Below are 19,144 nucleotides of genomic sequence, written 5' to 3' on the forward strand. Positions count from 1 at the left end.
TGTCAGGAGGTAATAATTGCTTCTTCTTTGTTACACTTTTGATTACATTTCTTGATGTCTGAGTGCCACACATTTAATCAGCTCACGGTTTTAGTTTCATTTTCTGCAGAAAACCACGCAAACACGACACATCCGCATTCTCGAATTAATAATTCACATCACCCCAACTCCTGTTTAACTTCCAAATACTGTTTTCCTTTCTGTCACGAAGTTAGATCAGTTATATTGTCAGAACCACTCTAAATTAATTGAAGCGACAAACAAACAAAGTCGGCGGTTATTCTGGACGTCTCACAATAGCAGAACGTGTGGCCTAATAGTGCTTTCATTTTCTTTTGTTTATGACGTCCATGTAGCTGTAATTTAGGCTGTCAAACAAGTTGACAAAATCTCTACACAACCTCCACCCACCACCACCTTTTTTTTTTAATAATTCATTATTGCCCTGTTGAAACTGAGTATTGAGAATAGAATGTCATGCTCGCCACAAGTACAGAGAAATGGACTTGTTTTCCAGCTTTGTGATGATAAATAATTTAAGACCTTGATGGATTTTTAAGTGATTTATTTAAAAGAGTAGGAGAATTTTCTTAAGCCGTCAGTTCATCTGATAAGACACCAAGTCAGCTAATTAGGAGATGATTCTTTTAGTGAGTGGAAGTTATTTCACTCCGTATCTATCTAGCTATCTATCTATCTATCTATCTATCTATCTATATGTGTGCACATTTGTATTTGTCTTGCTAAAAGTAGTGTTAAAAATTTTAAAATAAGTAAAATCTGTAAAAATAAATAAATAAAATAATTAGCAATATTTTATATTTTCATTTGTATGTGCACAAGTAGGAATGATCTCTTTGCACTCTGAATTGCTGTGCTGCGGGTTGTGTTTACACACAATTTGCTAGTCCTCCAGGGTTAGGGCTGGTTTAAGCTGTGATTTCAAGCAACTTTTTCCACCATTGAGAGGTTACGCTGCCAGAAAAACAAATTCATACTCAGTTCAGCTTCAGTGGCTTCGGCTCTCAGCAGAGCCAAGGACGAGTGTTGCGCGCCGAGACGCCGTAAACTCTGACGTTATTTAATGAGAAGAGAGCAGGCGCATCTTTGTCTTTCTTTCTGTGCTCTCCCGAAGCAACGGATCCTTCGAGGGTGCATAAGTGGCTCGTGGAGTTTTTTTTATTTTTTTTTTGTGTGTGTGCACTTTATAGTCTAGTAAACCCTTTCAACTGTAAATCCTGATGCTTGGCTCAGTCAATATCTTTAATTAGGGCTGATTAATGAAGGAGTGTGCCTGTGTGAAAGAGGAAGGCTGACAGCTTTCTCACTTCACAAGGACAGATTCTATTGGAAAAAAATTGCTTTCCCGGTTGGGAATTTGATTTTGCATAGCCGTTCGCAGTGTAAATTAGACATACAAGTACGTTCAGGGATATCTGTTTGATTTAGATGGCATGTTCATTTTTTAAAATTTTTTCCTATAAATGCCATCGTCACTTGTTCAGCTGCAGGTCTGGACCCACGTCGTGTCACTAATCTTCACATGTGAAGAAAAGGATTAGGAAACACTTGTCAGCACGTATGTTCAGATTTAGTTTTCCTCACGGGCCAGAAATGCTGTTGCTAGTGTAAAATGTCTCCAGCAGTGTATCAGGATTTGCAGAGAACTACTGTGGAATAATGAGTGGGCTGGGTCCAGTTCACGAGGGCGAATCATAAAAGTCAGCTCAGCATTATAATCTCGACACCAATATTGGAAGCTGCGTGTGAACACCTCAGCACGCTGTAATATTTCAAGGGGCGAGTTTCTTTTAGAGTTTTGAACACTGTTCTCCGTCAGAGTCCCTCAAAAGTACCAGCTTGGATGACCTTTATTCTGCAGATTAAGCTGTTTTTGCCTCACGATGACTGATAGATCTTATTATTTCTGCAAAAATGCGTTGAGCGTTGAGCAAATACCCTGGAGCCATAGCAACTACATTAACAAAAGTTAATGAAATATGTGCAGGCAGGACCCGGACTTTGCTTTACTCTTGAAAGCTGTGGCATTTACATTTTTGTACGGTGGAGAGAGGGAATGGAAACGATATATAATGCACAGCATACACACACATCTTCTATTTCCTGTCTTTGTACATGTACTGTAGTATTTGATTGTAAAAGCAGCAACATGTTGCAGTTTTATGTTACCAAAGGGATTTTTTTTTTTTTTTTTCATGTGAGCGTGGATGGTAATGAATAAGTCATGGTTGTGCATGTTTTGTATCGTCACAAAGTTTAATAAGTGCAAAGTGATGCTAAACTTTAAGGCTTCCAAAACAGCGTTGCTGGCTGGCATTGAAAAATAAGAGGACATCTGCAATTTAGATTCAGCTTCAATTCTGTCTTCGCAGTCCCAAAGGTCTAACCATGTCTGAGTCTGATTATGCATGCATACATTTAATTAATAATTCGACAATGCTCGGCATTGATGCCGGTCAGCCAGCGTTCTGCAGGGGAATAGATTGCTTGAGCTTGATATCCAGCCACAGCATCTTAGCACGGACAAGAAACGATGAGCTCAGGCAGATTTCAGATACAGGAGCTCCAGCGTGGAGCTGTGTTAATCCCACCCCCCTTCAGGCGCAGTCCTGGGGAGGAGCGCCATGGACTACAGCTCAACATCGAAGCTTGGCCGAGCTCTGATTAATGCACTCATCAGTCCTTTTCTTGTTTGTTTTAATGACAACCATGTCCCTTGTGGGAATTTTGTGACTTTTTGCAAATACTGCTGATGCATGTGCTTGCACCTGCCACTTTTTTCCTTCCTTGTCTTGTGAAAAGACCCCTGCCAGAAAGCCCGAGTATTTTGACATGACTAGGCTGTCAGTTGCAGAGCACGGGGCCCACATGACACATTTTCCACCAGAGACACGGGCTACATGAGCTGAAGGAAATGAGCAGTGATAACATCTCAGCATGTAGGGATGTGTTGTGCTTTGTTGATAAGGCTATTATTCATCATTATGCCTTAGACAGCAAAAATCCCCCCTCCATCTCAGGCATATGCTTTTTACGCATAGTTTACTCACTCGCTTTCCATTTGCAGATGAGTTGTACTGCCTTTTTTTTTTTTTTACTAATTACTCTGGATTTAATCACTTATCCAGACTACAAAGAAACCCCAGACGTTCAGTGAGCAACTACGGCTAATCTTTTCTTATTCTTGCAACCCAAGGTGGCTGAGCAGCAGAAGTAGAGAAGTATGAAATACGGTCCTGTCAGAAACATGCACAAATTTAATATTTAATGTTAATTTTACAGCATCAAAAAAACGTACCGAGAGGCACTAAGAGTGTTGAGAGTGTTGAGAAAATGATTTCAAATGGATGTGATTCATTTTTATGGAGAGAAAATGTTATGTTGAAGGTGAGTCATCCCTCTGATCAAAGAACAAGGCATTTTTTAATGCTCGCTATAAAAAAAATGAAATAAAAAAATCCAACAATATCCATTCCTGTTTTTTTTTTTTAAAAAAAGGTTAAATATTCCCTTGCATCAGTGTTGTGTTGTGAACGCTGCTTAGGTCCCTTTCAGACTTTACAAATCTCAAAAGAGTCTTCCAGTGTTTGAGGTTTGAAAGGTCAAATTCGTTCGGAAAAATCGTTCCTTAGAAAATAATGGCGTGGACGCGAAGTCTGCAACCCACAAATTGGTACACAGGTCGTAGTGGTGCGTTACGTGACGTCCCGCTAGAATAACTGATGGTAATTATTATTCACATTTCATATTCTACAGTAATTCTGCAACATGATCAATGATGGATGGTTATCATCCTGACAAATGCAGACGGGGAAGAGTAGTGGTCATGTCACATTTGGCTGCCCATATGGGATTGATGATTAAAGTAGACAAATGATTCACTGTGCTCAACTGCCCATTAATAGTATGATGCCTATTAGAGTGTGATACCTTGCCTCTGGCGCCTTTCACAGAGGGACCTCATCATAGTATTTTTATTTTTTTTTCCTGCCTGTTGCTGCCTGTTGCTGGGGATGTGTGTGTGTGTGTGTGTGTCTGAGTGTGTGTTTCTGAGTGTATAAATGAAAGTAAAATTTGATTCAAACACAGAAATGCAGCACACACTCGGCTCCACTGCTGCACTGCATCGATTCCTGACATATAACATATTGCTGTCACATCTCTGCCACAGTCTGTGCTACGCCTGTTAAACAACTGTTGTAGATGCATCTTCCTCGGAGCTGGTCTGATCATTTCCAGCGAGAAAACTCTGGATCGTTTCCAGTGTCTGGTGATGGATCTGTGTGCTATCAGTGAGGCGCTTTGAGCTCCTATAGCATAAAGCCCCTGCGCTTATTCAGCACCCGGGTACCTTGCCTGTGATCAATGACCAGCAGTCAGGACATTGAATGGAGCACAGATTGAACCACATCTGGGGTTTAGATGCCGAATAACAGCCCACGCTAAAGTGGTGACTCATGAATAATACAGCAGCCAACCAAGTGTCCCCGTTGCCTTTGGCCTCTTGCAGGCGTTGCTTTTGCGCTCAGACCTGTCCAGAGAGCAGAAGGTCAGGGCACAAATACTTGGCTTCCACAGCACCAGCGTCAGGCAACGGATCTCTGCCACAGCCATATGATCGTGGAGAGAATGATGGAAGAAGGGCTGATAGGGCCAAGACAGGCTGTGAGGGTCTGAAAGGCCGTGCGAAATTTACAGCACCGACCATTTTGGTTAGGTTTGGTGTTAATATACATCACGAGGCAGTGAGTTGAGTGCACGGCTCTATTATTTGTGCATTGCATTGTGCAGTTTTCCCAGTACTGGGTTAGACTCCCTTCTGCCTTCAGTACTGCTTAATTCGCTGTAGCACACATTCAACAAGGTGCTGGGCACATTCTTGTCATTTTGACACGACAGCCTCACACAGCTCCTGTGGGCAGCACCTTAATGATGCGAGGCTCCTGTTACACCACATCCCACAGGTGCTCTAATGGCTTGAGATCTGGTGACTTTTAGGTACGGCGCGCTCATTGTTATGTCCGTGTTATGGCCGGTCTGAGATGATACAATGTTTGTGACATGGCGCATTATCCTGCTCAAAATAGCCATTAGAAGATGTGCTCATAAAGGGATGGACGTGGTCAGCAACAATGCTCCGTTAGGCTGTGGTATTTAAACGATGCTCATTTGGTGCCAAGGGGCCCGGTGTGTGCAAAGCGCGCTTCCACATTTTGATGCTTGGTTTGAACTTCAGCAGGTCCTCCTTAGACATGTCGGCATTGCAAAATTCCTCGTGTTTTTTTTTGTTTTTTTTTTTCTTGCCATGTGACTGGTTGATTATTCATACTGTATGTAACACAGTCTGTCTCATGGACTGGTTATGTCTAAGCGATAGTTTCCTAACCGTGAAAAATCCATTCTTGAAACTTCACAGGTGTGTGGAGAACAAAATGAAGGCTGAGTTCAGTGATGGCCAAGTATGCCACTAATAATCACAATAATAGCCCCGTTTGAAAAGAAATGCCTCATGTTGCCGCTTCAGTTGGAACAGACTGACCCGAACCAGACTGGCCCTGTCAGAGGGAATTGAGAGGGATGGCGTGAGCTTTTGGAATTAATCTGTTTAATAAGAAAACATTAGCGCCTAATAACCGTGTGAATGCTTACGATTTGATATGGCACATGGTTGCCCCATGTTGGTCATCTTCCTCTATTGAATGATTACGGGGTTGTCAGTTTTATAACAGAGGTGATAAACGGGACATCTTCTTCTTCTTCTTCTGTCATATTTCTGGCAGATGCATCATGGTGATCTGAGGCACTGTTCACATGTCAAATGACAGATTTTCTGACGAATGTTATACCTTATTGGATCATGTTATTTAGCATTCATGTAAACAGTTAAATTTGAATCTCTAGTATGAATGATTTCAATCGACTACTCATGAGTTGGAAGGTCAACACGTGGATAGCTGGAGTGATCCCATTACAAAATGACTTCTAGTTAGATATTTACTTTAAAAAGTAGTGAACATGTGTATCTAAGATAGTGGCCAGGCAGTGTATGAAACAATTACATTCTTGTATAATGCACTGTAGCATGAGTTTTAACAATGTGAACCTTTAATGAAGCACATGATTTATATCTAATACATTTCACTCCATTGTTTCTCCAGCCCAGCGGTTATATTCTCTCTCCTGATTACTCTACAAGCACAATCCTAATGACTTTCGCTGCGTTTCTAGCATGCTCCGGATTTTCACTGTCAGTTCCATTTTGGCTTCATGTAACTCTGTCACGTCAGTGATGAAAACAGGCGTCTTCTTCATGTATTCAGCAGACGGGCTGAACACAGCCTCTCATTTTTTTAATGCATTCAGTCCAAGTAGGCATATTTTGCTCAAGTGGATTCAAGGACATTTAAAAGGTCACGGTGGCAAAAATTGGGCATACATCTTTAATGCAAATCCAGTTGATGGAGCTCTCATCTCACCAAATTGAGATCACCTGGTTGCATCGTACATGCCGCAGGAGCATATTTTCAGATGTAATGATCATGATGGTAAGTCATTGCTCTTTCAGACATTCACTGGTGATACACAAGGTTAATGTGCTTCAGTAGCAGGGGGAGTACAACTCTAGTCTAGAGAGCATTGTAGGAGATGTAGCTTTCAGTCTAACATAAGGAGATGATCGGAAACCCCCGCTTCATATACACATATTTGTCTTGTGAGAAATCCCACAGCCTCTTTAATTCCTGTAAATTAGCAAAGAGGGTTGACCTGCACACTTGACACCGTACATCAGTGGGTGTAAATAACTTTTTTTTTTAAGTTGTGTTGTTTTAACTTTTACTTGTGAATTAATGCTATGTTTTTTTTATACACTAACTATATTTTAAATATCCTCCTCTACATTTACCTGAGTGCTGCCGTTGCTTCACTAATTTTACTGAAGAAAAAGTTGTCGCCCACTTCAAATCTATTTATCATATTTCAGATGGCTGAGTAGTTGTAATATTTCCTGTCATATTATTCAACATGTAACAGAACAAAATAAAATAAAACTAATTTAGAAATCATTATTTAGTTTAATTATTCATCTTGCTAAATGGAGGGGGTCATGACCCCTAAGTTGAGAAACCCTACTAAAATACCCGACTGTCTCTAAAGTACCTGAAACGCTCCATTTCAACGAGCTTCAGCATTAAAATGCTGCTTGACATATCAAGATAAGGTCGTAAAGTAAATCAGACCCAGGAGGCATTTTACAGCAGAGCCACTTTTATTTTATTGACTCTTATATTGATACGTAGAGTACGTTTTGTAAATTCACATTCATTAATGGGTACTCTTCTGTAGGTAAAGGATTTAAATGTGTCTTCTGCTGAGGTGTATGTGCCAGTATAAAACCGTTTTTTCCGAAGTGTAACGTGAAGTCCTTTCAGATCTCAGAGGATTGCAAAGTGCATCCACGCGCAGTGGCTTTTCTCCTCGTTGCTCACCCTCCGCTTGCTTCACACACCGCTTACCCTGCGACATTTGGGACGAGTTTCTCACTGCTTGGCTTCTCACATCTTGGACACTGACACAAAATAAATGAAGACACAAAGAAGACACAAGGTTCAGAGTTGGAAAGGGTTGGTGGCTGAGGTGTGAAACTATTGGGGTGTAAAATTGCCCTGGCAGCTTCGCTGTTGTTTCAGCATTTCATGGCGAGCGGCTCAGCTAGACTCAACTTGCTTGTTCAGTGCCTCCTTCCCTCTACATCGTTTCATTTGTTTTTCTGTCCGCACCATACCTCTGCTGAGTTTGGCCCTGGATCTCTTGAAGCTGCAGATCTAACACACGGTAATAACCATCTTAGCCGCTTAGTATACACAATTGTGTGGTTGTGCTTCCTTGACCGGGCAGCTGCTGAGTAATAGAGTCGCTCGTTTCGGTTCTCCACTAAAAATGATCCTGGTGGGAGAGAGCAGAAGGTTCAACAGGCTAATATTCACACATTAATTTGTCCAAAGATGTCCAACTGTTCTCTAGCCGCTCTCATTACTTGCAATCAGTCACAGGGTGGCTAATTGTCTGTGTGGGGAAGGAGAGCCTTTACTGGTGCATGGAGGAGCCTGACTGGTGCGTCCTCCTGGTGGCAGCAGGAGGCCATAGCCAGGCTGTGGAGAGGGGACAGGCGTAGTGCAGAGGGCACAGAAACACATTTGGCTGTCAGTGTGATGCCTGTGGTTTGTTATTAAAAGCATGGGGGGAAACACTCAGACTATTCGAAGCAGCAGACAGAGCTATGTGACATCAAGCACATTGTTATTTTGGTTCATTGTTATTTCGCTAATTAGTTTTCATACGGAAGATCTAGGCCTAAAGCTGTTAATTGGTGACATGTTTATAACTGTAGAGTCGGTGGCTGTTTTGTGAAAGAAACCACGTATAATTAATTACAAAAAAAAAAATGTAATAATGTTTGACAGTAGAAAAACCACAAGAAAAATGAGGGCAAAGTTGCTCTGTGCTGTATTCCATTATCTATATTTGATGATCGTGTTTACTCACATTAGTTTCACATTTTCTGCTCTTTCTTTGAACCACTTCTGAACAGATGGCTGGACCGGCTCCGCTGCTCATTTCCCTTGTGTGTCTGATTCTACATTCATAAAGCTAACGTTAGACTAGATTAGTTTCTCTGATGTCCATGAAGCAATTTCTCATTATTGCCCGTGGTCGAGAGCGGGCAGACTCCTGCCTGGAAGTACACAGGACGGTGTTTGTCTGCTCCGACAGACAAGTCTTTGTGGCCAGACTGAAAGACATAAAGGTATGGGGAGAGCCTCCCTCCAATGGGCTGTGTCTGGTGTCGGCCTGCCCCGCGGTAAGGCAAGGTTATTCAGATGAAAGATGGTGTTGAGATTAGTGAGCCCTGCCCGAGCTTGTGGACGTCCAGCATGCCGCACTGCGTGATTTATGAGAGTCGTGATATCAGCGGTCGCCACATGAATAAACCATGTGGGCAGAATTAAGCTCCTGTTAAACGACGCACAGCATTTCCCCAGGTGCCTCAACAACCAAGCAGAAATCACAGTCATGAAAGTTGTATTGTTGCCGTTCTGTTGCAGGAGTTACACAACGCGGCTTTCTGAGTGAGGAGCTGACGGTTTTAAAGCTGAGGATTTTCCAAACATTTAATTTGCGGAGTCGCTTCACACTGTGCTTGTAATATATGACACCAAAATACAAATATGTAAAGGTTGGACAGCACACAACCGATGATGCTTAAAATAAGTTCTGAATTTATGAAACACTAACTAACCTGTAGATTATTATTATTATTCAACTATTTAATCAATTTGTTTGGGAGGCATAGGCTCCAGCAAACCCCGCGACACTTCACAGGAGCAAGCAGTTACAGAAGATGAATGAATGAATGAATGAATGAATGAATGTTTTGGAGGTGAAATTATTTTAACATTTTCCTAAAGCTCAAGATGAAATTTTCGGATCGCCTGTTGTTCCTCACACAGAAAAGCCGAAATTCTTCACAACTGAGAAATCGAACCAATTGTTTGGCGATCGAAATAGATATTAAAACATTTTACTCACAAAGATCTGTTTACCGGGTCGTGGTAAACATTTCTCATTGTGTGAGGACACTTCTCTTATATCCTAGATCTGCTCAAGTGGCCTTTGAGACGAATTTAGTTGACAAAACCTGTGTTACAATCTGGGATTTACAAGCTGTAGACAGTGGAAAACGATGAATGAATTGAAAGTTACTACTACTTTGTTGTGAGATATGTAGTAAAAATCTTAATTAAATGTGTAGTTTCAACCTTTAAGGCTTTAATTTGAACCACTCTGTCTCTTGTGTCACCATCAAATTGCTGAAATACCCACTTAAATCTTTATTGATCTATTAATTGATTATCAATTCAAATAATGGGAATTATTTTATTTTTGTCATTTTTGTGTCCTAGCAGTGCTAAATGTACGAACAAGTGAGTACATAAATCCGTTTGTGTGAATTCACACTACAATCAGTCAAATGTATGTCTACTACTACTGCTACTTCTGCACACCTACAAAACTCTGTCCGTTTCAATTAAAACAGCTATTTCTGTCCATTCTAATGTTAAAATATTTCAGCTGAGGCACATTATACACTGAGACGCTATGGTGGCCGAGTACCTGCACTTTCTCCTGGGATCCTGCAAACTGCATAATGTATATATGAATTTTAAGCATGCTAATAATGTGCATATTGCACTTCTGTCTTGTGTCCTCCCTGTCCATCTTCACTCTCTGCCCACGGCTAACACGAGGTGAAATTCTCTTCCGGCCCTGTACAAAATAATCCGAACTTAGTATGTCCTGTGTCCTCACAGATGTGCTGAACAGCTAATGTCCATAGCCATAACTAAGCAGTATTATAGCTGGACTGTCCAGTCTCAGATTGAGAGATTGTGAAATTAATCCTTAGCTGGATCATGTCAAGCTGGCATTCCTAATCATTGAAGTGTAATAAAAAATAAAGTACCCGGGAGAGAGATCAGGTGTAAGACATTGCTGCCTTGGCTCCACTTCGTGCCGTCAGCATTACTGAAATTCCCATAAATGCAGCGACAAACACCCTCTTGGGCTTCATGACTTCAGCACACTTGTCAGTGCATGCGTTAGGTCTCTTTAAAGTGAGTGCACATAAAGAGGAATGAGGAAATGTGGAGAAACAAAGAAAACGAAGTAGTCAGGTAAAGTGTAGTTAGCAAAATATACTGAACGTGTTGATTGATTGGTCCACAGATCGGTCCTATTCTGAACAGACCATGGTTAAACTGTTATTATATCATTATTAGTACTGACGAATATATTAAGGTAAATAATATTTTGATTTGGATGCTGATTGAGCTAAGACAACAAATGTAATCTTACCCCTCCCACCCAACCGTATATAACAATTTCCTCCTCAGGTAAAGTACCAATACCCTTTAACTGTATTTAAGGACTATAGCCTACTCGAGAAAATAAAACCACTATGGAGCTTTTAAACACGCTTTATTTTTTGGGGGAGCAAGTAATCATCACCATTGAGTTTTTATGCTGTTGCTGCGCTTGTCAAAAAAACCCTACATGTCCCCTGGCATGTCTTTGTGCTCTCCTTCTGGCCTCTAACACGTCATACGCTCAGGTGGCTGAAACCAGGGGAACCAGTGTCTACGATGCACCACACCACAGCTTCCCTAATGAGGCCTGACTCTTAATGACTCACAACCCCCAGCTAGAGACGGGGACGGCCACCACTGGGGTTTATCTCATTGGCACTCTGTGCTGCGTGGTTACACCGGTAACCTTTAGATCACTCCAAATTAGGTTGCTGCAGGAATCCTTCAGTAGTGATTACAAACCAGATTGAGTGGCTGGAAGATTTCTCATAAAAATTGTATATGAGGCCTCCGCTTGAATTTAGAAGCGGCCTAATAGGCAGATTGTGCAAAGACATGTTACACACTGGAGCCCCACGACTGATCAGGCATTCTATCATGCTGCTTTGGACGAGACTGCAATACCAAGCGATGTTTCCGTTGACTGGTTTCGATTATGTAGATGTAAATTAACACAAGCAAGACAAAACCGAGCATTCTGATGAGTGGAGCTCTGAGATGAGCCTGGAAAGCACCCCGGGTTCATAGATGGGAGGTGAGCAAACTCGCGCTAGTCAGTCATGCCTGCTGAGCATCATTCATGGAAGAGTGCAGGAGCTGGTCAGCCAGGGGACAGGGTGGTTAATTGCATTGCACTTTAATAAGTCACACGCTGAAGACACATGGCTTTAATCATGCAGATGTCTCTGCTGATAGGCAGTCCAGGGGACAGAGTTGGCTCTGTCTCATCAGTGTCAATGTTTCTGCAGACAGGTATCTGACCTTAACCACGGGCACCCATGTCCAGATTCAGAAATACTTTCATTCACATACACTACATACTTAACCCACACTATATACCATATATGCACCATGACTCTGTACTCCGCCTATTGTTCTTTGCGCTCGTGTCTCCATCAGTATGTTGCTATTTCAGCTGTTTGTCAGTTGGATCACATGCAGCAGCACAGCAACTGGGAGGGTTTCATAGTCTCTGTAATCAAAGTGACGACGAACAAGAGAAAAATTCATTTAGGGTGAATAAGGTCCCCGGAGAACATTTTGTTTGGTGCAAAGCGAGCATGTTTGAAGTCAAAGCAGAAAGAAGCTGTTTTCAGGGATTTCAGCAGATACAGCGAGGAGGCATACAGGAGAGCCCCAAGTGATGAGCATCATATTGATCTAGCTTGTCTGTCTTGTGCGGTGCTCTTTGTTCAGAAATGCTGTATGCTGAAGTTGCGTAGACCCAGTGTAACGTCATTAAAACTGTATTGTGTTTGTCTTCTAACAAATACATATAAATGTTAAAATTCACGCCTAAGTAAGTAGCAAGGATGCGTTCAGGCATGACAAAATATCAGGGAGTTTCTTGTCCTTGGCTTTCTGGGTTTTAAAGTCACTAAGCTGCCACTGACACAAGCTGTGCTGCACACTGATATGTCACTGGAGGTAGATTGTTACCACATATAACAGGATTTGGCGTTAAACCTCTACAGAGGGTGGGAATTCAAATCCAAATGTAAAACCACTTTGCTTCTTGTGTGAACCACAATTTTGTCATAGTATAAGACTAAGGTCAGTGAATGCACCATTTAATGATAGATCATGATTCTGATTGTCCTAAATTACTCAAATTATTATTTTTTGTTCCATCCCATGAGTTGGAGCTTTTATTTGGAGCTTATACTACTTAAATTGAGTATTTGGCTGAAAGTCCTTAGTTTACTTTTGCTTGATAAAATGTGTTTGTTGTAATAACAGCATAAAGTCCACTGTTGTGTATAGTTTGCCGGCTGCATGATGGTACCTCTGAAAATTTAAATTCAGTTCTGATTGCCTAACAGAGATCTCTAAATGCACTTATTGGTGAGTACAATAGACATAATGAGTCCTATCCGCAGTAATTCCTCAGTTTTCTGACTCATTGTCCAGCAGAGCCTTGGAGACAGTTTATATGCAGAAAAAAATTCTGTTGAATTATTAATATTTTTGAGAACAAAAACAGACGTGCTCTTTTGTCGTGCTTGTGTTTACATTCTAATTCAGGACTTGCAGAAAATTAAGGTCAGAAGAATCTCAAACCTGGCCTCTGACCTTTTGTAGGAATCATTAAGAGCGGTGTAGTGAGAGAGCTGATAAACACATCATTGTTCTCTTCATGCCTCCATTATCATTGCAATAACCCTTGTGTAGGCTCCGTTAATGAGTGCACATGACGCGGCCTCGCTACATTGTGGACAAGCCACTCATGGTGTTTGAAGTGTGAACAGAGTTCATTGTATCAACCCCACTTGAGTTAATGTAGGCTTTTATTGCTGTAACTTAGTGTGTCTGTGGATATCAGGTAGGTGGAAACTGTAAAATCGAATGAGAGCCGTGTGGTCGGATGTGGAGGCTGCACTGAGTAAACTGGCCTTTCAAGGGCAGCTTTTGTGAACCGTATGCCTGTTGAGAGTCTTGATCCCATGAGAAATGTATGAGTTTGTGTGCGTGCGTCCGTGTGAGCGCGAGCCAGGAAGCTTGTGTCTTCTGTGTGTCATCATAAGCTCATTATTTTTCTTCTCTCCCACAGATCTGCGACCTGTCATCACCTCTCCCAGCTACTGTGTGTATCTGAGCACAGCGGCACTTCTGTCACTTTGTGCTTCCAGAGCCCCCCGAGCAGCCACGAGAACGCCCAGGGACCACAGGCTGCAAGATTAGGTGAGCTTAAGGCCACGTGCCTCCGGCTATTAGATCTGTCACTGTCTCTTTCTTCAAGGGCTATGTGGCACTTAATTTGCTTGCAGCCGTCAGTCTAAGAACTACTAAAAGCCATTGATTCATTTAATCTCACCACATATTCAGGATAATCCTAATATTATCACCCCTTGGCCCAGCGCCGTAGGCTTTTGAACAGAGAGATTTGAAAAATGTGACCAGTTATGAGGTACTCCTCTTGTCCAGAGCCTTTCAGAGACATGACTGAGGGTGGTGGTCTAATCACAGAAACAATAAAAGCTTTCTGGTCCATCAAGCGGTGTCCCTGTAGTATTTAACAGGATTGTTTGAGGGAAGGGCCTGTATATGAAAGCAGCTGTACCCCGTAACATGTACGTATGTTGATTAATCAGCCTGTTAAGGAAATGAACATGACTTTAACCTCTGGCTGTTCAGATGAACTGCTACTTAGAGGAAGTGGAGGTCTGATTGATTTTCCTTCACATGTGAGTGAACTACATGCTGCTATCAATGCAGGAGATTAGCTGAACATGTGAATGCCTGTGTTATTGGATACAGTCACTCAGAAATATTGAGTCCATAACACACCGAAGCGCATGCAGAGCACACACAACCCACCGCTACGTATTTGTGCCATGATCGCACGCCGAGCCATGCACAGACACAAGGGCGTTGGGTCTTTAAAACGCAACGCATGAGATGTTATTTTTCACTCTCAAAAAACATCAGCCCACGTATTCATAAGACGCTGTGATGGCGTTGGGGGCATTAACATATGAAATACTCTGTCAGTCACATATGTATTACCCATGCGTTCTTCATGTGCCATAATGATTTGCTGTGGTAGTTTCTGGACATGTGGAGAATCAATCACTGTCTTGTCCGCTGATCATATACACTCTGTCCTGCCTTTACGTCTGATGAAATAACCTGCTGGGCTAAACCAATCAACATTTGTGTCACTGTCATCGAACAGAGCGCGTTTTGAAGGTCTTAGTGAAGGAGACAGCAGTCAGTGTGAGACATGGTTTTTGATCTTAGCTTGAAAACTACTTAAAGGAATACTTTTGACATTTTGAGAGATGCACCTGTTTGCTTAGCCTCGCACAAAGACTGGAAACAGGGTGAAACAGTTAACCTGGCTCTGTACAAAATCCTCTTATCAGCACCTCAAACTGTGCCCAGACAGAATTTTCTTCGCGCACTCTGTGTTTATTCGCCCCCAAAATCAAATGCACTGGCTATACAGGCATTAATTGTAAGCCAGCCAGCGGACCTGCAAAGTTTGTTCTGCCTGATCCCCCTGCCGCGTTGTTTTAAATAGTTCTGCACTCTTTTGCTCTGAATTTTTTTGTACAGATTAAAACAGATTGGAGTTTTCTTATCTTTAAACAGAGGTAGGCTAGCTGTTTCCTCCCACTTCTAGTCCGCTGGCTATGGATTCATGTTTACAGTACAGCCGTGAGAGTGGTATTGATCTTATCGTTCAACTCTCAGAAAGCAAACAGGCGTATTTCCCCAAATGTCAAACCATTCCTTAAAATGAGGAGGTGCACCTCCAAGGACAAGTTCTTTCATATTAGAAAGAGCAGTTTGAGAACCCTTCCGTCTTTAAACTATCTCTATCGTTTCCTTTTATCCCCTCAGAGTGGAGGATGGGGTCGTCAGTGGCACTGCTCATTGTTCTGGGCTTCGTCACCGGTGTTTTGAGTCTGAACCCGGACGACCCCAACGTCTGCAGCCACTGGGAGAGGTGAGCATGTACATTTTTTATTTTTTTTGCAGTGTTTTGGGAACGCCGGCTCTCAGGAGTGACGCTGACAATCCTGGAACTAACTTTCAATGTATCTGCTGTGAACGAAAGTTTCAGATCTATTGTCCACATAAGTCCAAACGGCAGTATCGATCTCACACAGCATAAGTCACCAAGCTCTGAGAAATGGGAGGAGTTGGAGCTTCAGATGAAATACGCAGGCAGATTGATCAGTGTACTCTCATCCCAATCAATCACGACAGCCATAGAGCCTGAATAATTATTAGCTGTGCTGGGCAGTGTCACTTATGAGAAATAAGCAGGAATAATTTCTGTCTTCGATGCGGAGGGGAGGAAAGGAGGCTGTGAAGATATATTATCCGGATTATTGCCTGACCAAGGTGAGGGTACTTAGGAGTTGTGGTTCCACCTTGTTGGCATCTAAATGAATTCCCTAAGTGGGCTGTGTGGCTTTGAGGTCCTCCAATATCCGCAGACTCCTCTGGCTGCACACTGGATTAGGGTTATCACAAATATATAGTCTCTTTGCATATGAAAGTTATTGTGTTACTTTTAGCGGAGCAGTAGCATAGACTGTATATAAACATGGACGACACATCCCCACTTTCTTGCATTGGCCAACCGGATTGGTTGGCATGGCAACTGGTAGTCATCTTGAGGTCACATCCTGTTTCTAAAACGTCAAATTACTACCTAAAACGAAAAATAACAGAAACCATCCTTGAAAAAAAAATTATTTTTATGTTTTAGTTCGGCTCAAGTCCCATTCGCTAACATGGAGGAGGGTGGAAGTTATGACCTATACTGTAGCCAGACACCTGGGGGAGCTCCATTTGCTCTGGGTTCACTTCTGAGTCGTTGATCTTTAGTCTATGGGCAGTACTAGAAGGCCCTGTGTCCTGTTGTGTTTTTTTTCTCCAAATATTAGGTCTACAAGTATTCAGACATAAAGTGCCAATGCAGAAATTAAAAATCACAAGAAAACCCTCTGCGTTTAGATATGTTACTCAAGTATTTAAAACAAAATGTACTTGAAGAAAAAGTAGAAAAGGCTCCAGTGACTGATTGTAATATACATAGTGTATTATTATATGCAGTTTTAGTGAATTGAGTTCCATTAAAGGGTTTGGCCTCTTCAAAGGGTAACAAGATAAATCAGAATGTCTGAGATAGGATTAATGAGGTAATATTTTGTGGTGGGTGAAATATTGCATACTTTGACTTATTAAAGCCTCAAAAAGTTGTTTAAATAAAACTATCGCAGAAGTTTAAAGGGGACGAATCTCTTCGCGGGAACAGCCAGCCATCCTGACTATAGTTTGCTTTTTTTGTCACAGGTGTAAAAGGCTTTTTGTTTAAGTGTATCATCTCGAACTTACTAGGAACTACAGCAGCCACTGGTGTCTTTTCATGTTTGTCTTTCAGCTATGCCGTGACTGTCCAGGAATCCTACGCTCACCCGTTCGACCAGATCTATTACACCAGATGCACAGACATCCTCAACTGGTTTAAATGCACGAGGCACAGGTAAGTGTGGGACATTCTCTCTTCTTGTGTTAGTTTATTCAGAGTCTCGACCTTTACCGCCCCCCCCCAAAAAAAACAGAGCCAAGTTGAAAGGCCACAATAAACGTCCTTGTTAATGTGACTTACGAGGAAGTGGAGGTTTGCGGAAGAGCCAGGGTGCCTCTGACCGTAATCATCTCCTTTTGAAGATGTTGTTATGTTTTAATTACTCCATCAGGAGTTTATAGCGGGCATCCAGCTAAATAATCACACAGAGTCGCCTCTCAGATAGTAACTTTTATGTAAGGAGTGTTTCACGTAGAATTGCAGTAGCGTTTAATTATTTTTCCTGGTAGTATAATTTGTCAATAACAACAAAACATCAAATTAGTTTCACCTTCTGTACGATGTCCTGCCCAGGGTCAGTCTTTAAATCACGTAGCTGTCTCCGTGCGCCTTTTTTTCCAGGATCAGCTATAAGACGGCTTACCGGCGGGGAGTGAGGACCATGTATAGGCGCCGCTCGCAGTGTTGCCCTGGTTACTTTGAGAGCGGAGACTTGTGTGTTCGTGAGTATCCTTTTTTTTTTTTTTAAAACCTCTTTGTCCTCGCTGATGACATTTCAGTTATATCTGCGAGACATTTTGAAAAAAGAAGTAAACATTACGATTGATCGTTGCCGTGGGTGGCTTGCAGATAAAGCCACAACTCCCCGCCAGGCAGCCGCCACCCGCCCGCCCCGCATGAGTTTCCCCTGCTCCAGTCTGATCGTCTAAATCACGAACACCCAATAATACTCCGCCACTATTTTCTCTGTTAGTCTGCCGCCATCTGTGTGAATTTATTCAGTTTAAGATGATTTAACAAGATGGCACGGTATTTTACACCATAGCCCACTCCCTGCTTTACTCTTCCAGAAAGAGTAGTTTAATTGAAGTTGTATAACAATGAGAAAAATTAACGAGCCAAGAGGGTGCTGGTTACAGACTGAGGAGGTGCAGCACCCACCGTAAAACCACAGTAGAATTCAATAACTTAAAAAGAGCAGAAGCCTTGAAAATTGAACTGTTGCAGTATGCTAATAACAATCCTTCACTGTCATTTTTTACAGCTTCATTAATGGCAATTGATTTCTATTTTTACCCTCACACATCAAACCGAATATCTTTGCCTGTTGGTCAGATAAAGACAGAACACAAAGTGTGGCTTCTGAGGGTTGTGTTTTTCATATCCTCGTCTTATCTAATGTTTTATTCCCTTTAAGGAAGATTAGAATTGCATTTTAATACTTTCCTACATCTTTCTTCGCTACTCGAGGGTCCCTGATACAATGACTGCAGCCGTGTGGTTTCGCTCTCAGACCAGCTCTGTGTCTAGGCTTTAACAGCTTGAAGGTAGCAGATCCTCAGGAAGCCAGGCAGCAAGGAGTAAGAGCTGATGAGATTATATGGGGGTCTTGAGGAGTGAGGTGCACACTGATCAATAATATATATATTAACCATTTAACTGACATTGGAGGTGAAACTGTCAAGGTGCCTCTCAAATTTGGCCTCATCTATGAATAATAGCTTTTTTTTTTTTATTATATCCCACAGGTCTGCTGTCCCCTTTAACCCGGCTTCTCTCAGGTGAAGTAGAGAGGCCGGGCTGATAGGGGCCGAGAGGGCAGTTTTTGCTTTCTGCTGTCTTTGCAGACTGTTCCCTTTTAATCCCAGCACTCTCACTACCAGGATTAAGAGATTTGTACTCCCCGAGCTGTTTTACATGCGGTGACAAAAGAGGGCATTATGGAGTAAATTGACCCAAAATTACACCAAGTCGTCCATTTCAAGACATTTTGTTGTTTACTGAATCTAAAACGTCCTTCCCCTGTGTGTCGTTAGCTTGGCGTAGCTTTCCCCATAAAGCCTGTTTCATTAAAAGTCAGAAAGGCTTCGAGAGTGTTTGCCTTCTTAATCCTGCCTGCCGTTCTTTTTTTATTTTTGTCATATGGCGCAAC

The 19,144-nt window shown here is 42.0% G+C and overlaps 1 protein-coding gene across 1 annotated transcript in view; it reads left to right on the top strand.

The window, feature by feature from the left end:
- Positions 1 to 17,064: 17,064 nt before the first annotated feature.
- Positions 17,065 to 19,144, top strand: part of megf11 (multiple EGF-like-domains 11) — a gene marked incomplete at its 3' end in the record, with an annotated part of 50,259 nt that continues 48,179 nt past the window's right edge. The window contains exons 1-2 of the mRNA XM_084555290.1: positions 17,065 to 17,166; positions 17,614 to 17,714. Of these exons, the coding sequence (XP_084411416.1) occupies positions 17,654 to 17,714 (61 nt within the window). The 5' untranslated portion in view covers positions 17,065 to 17,166; positions 17,614 to 17,653. The remainder of the gene's footprint in view (positions 17,167 to 17,613; positions 17,715 to 19,144) is intronic.

The sequence above is a fragment of the Chelon labrosus genome (assembly GCF_963514085.1).
Source record: "Chelon labrosus genome assembly, chromosome: 11".
Lineage (NCBI taxonomy): Eukaryota > Metazoa > Chordata > Actinopteri > Mugiliformes > Mugilidae > Chelon > Chelon labrosus.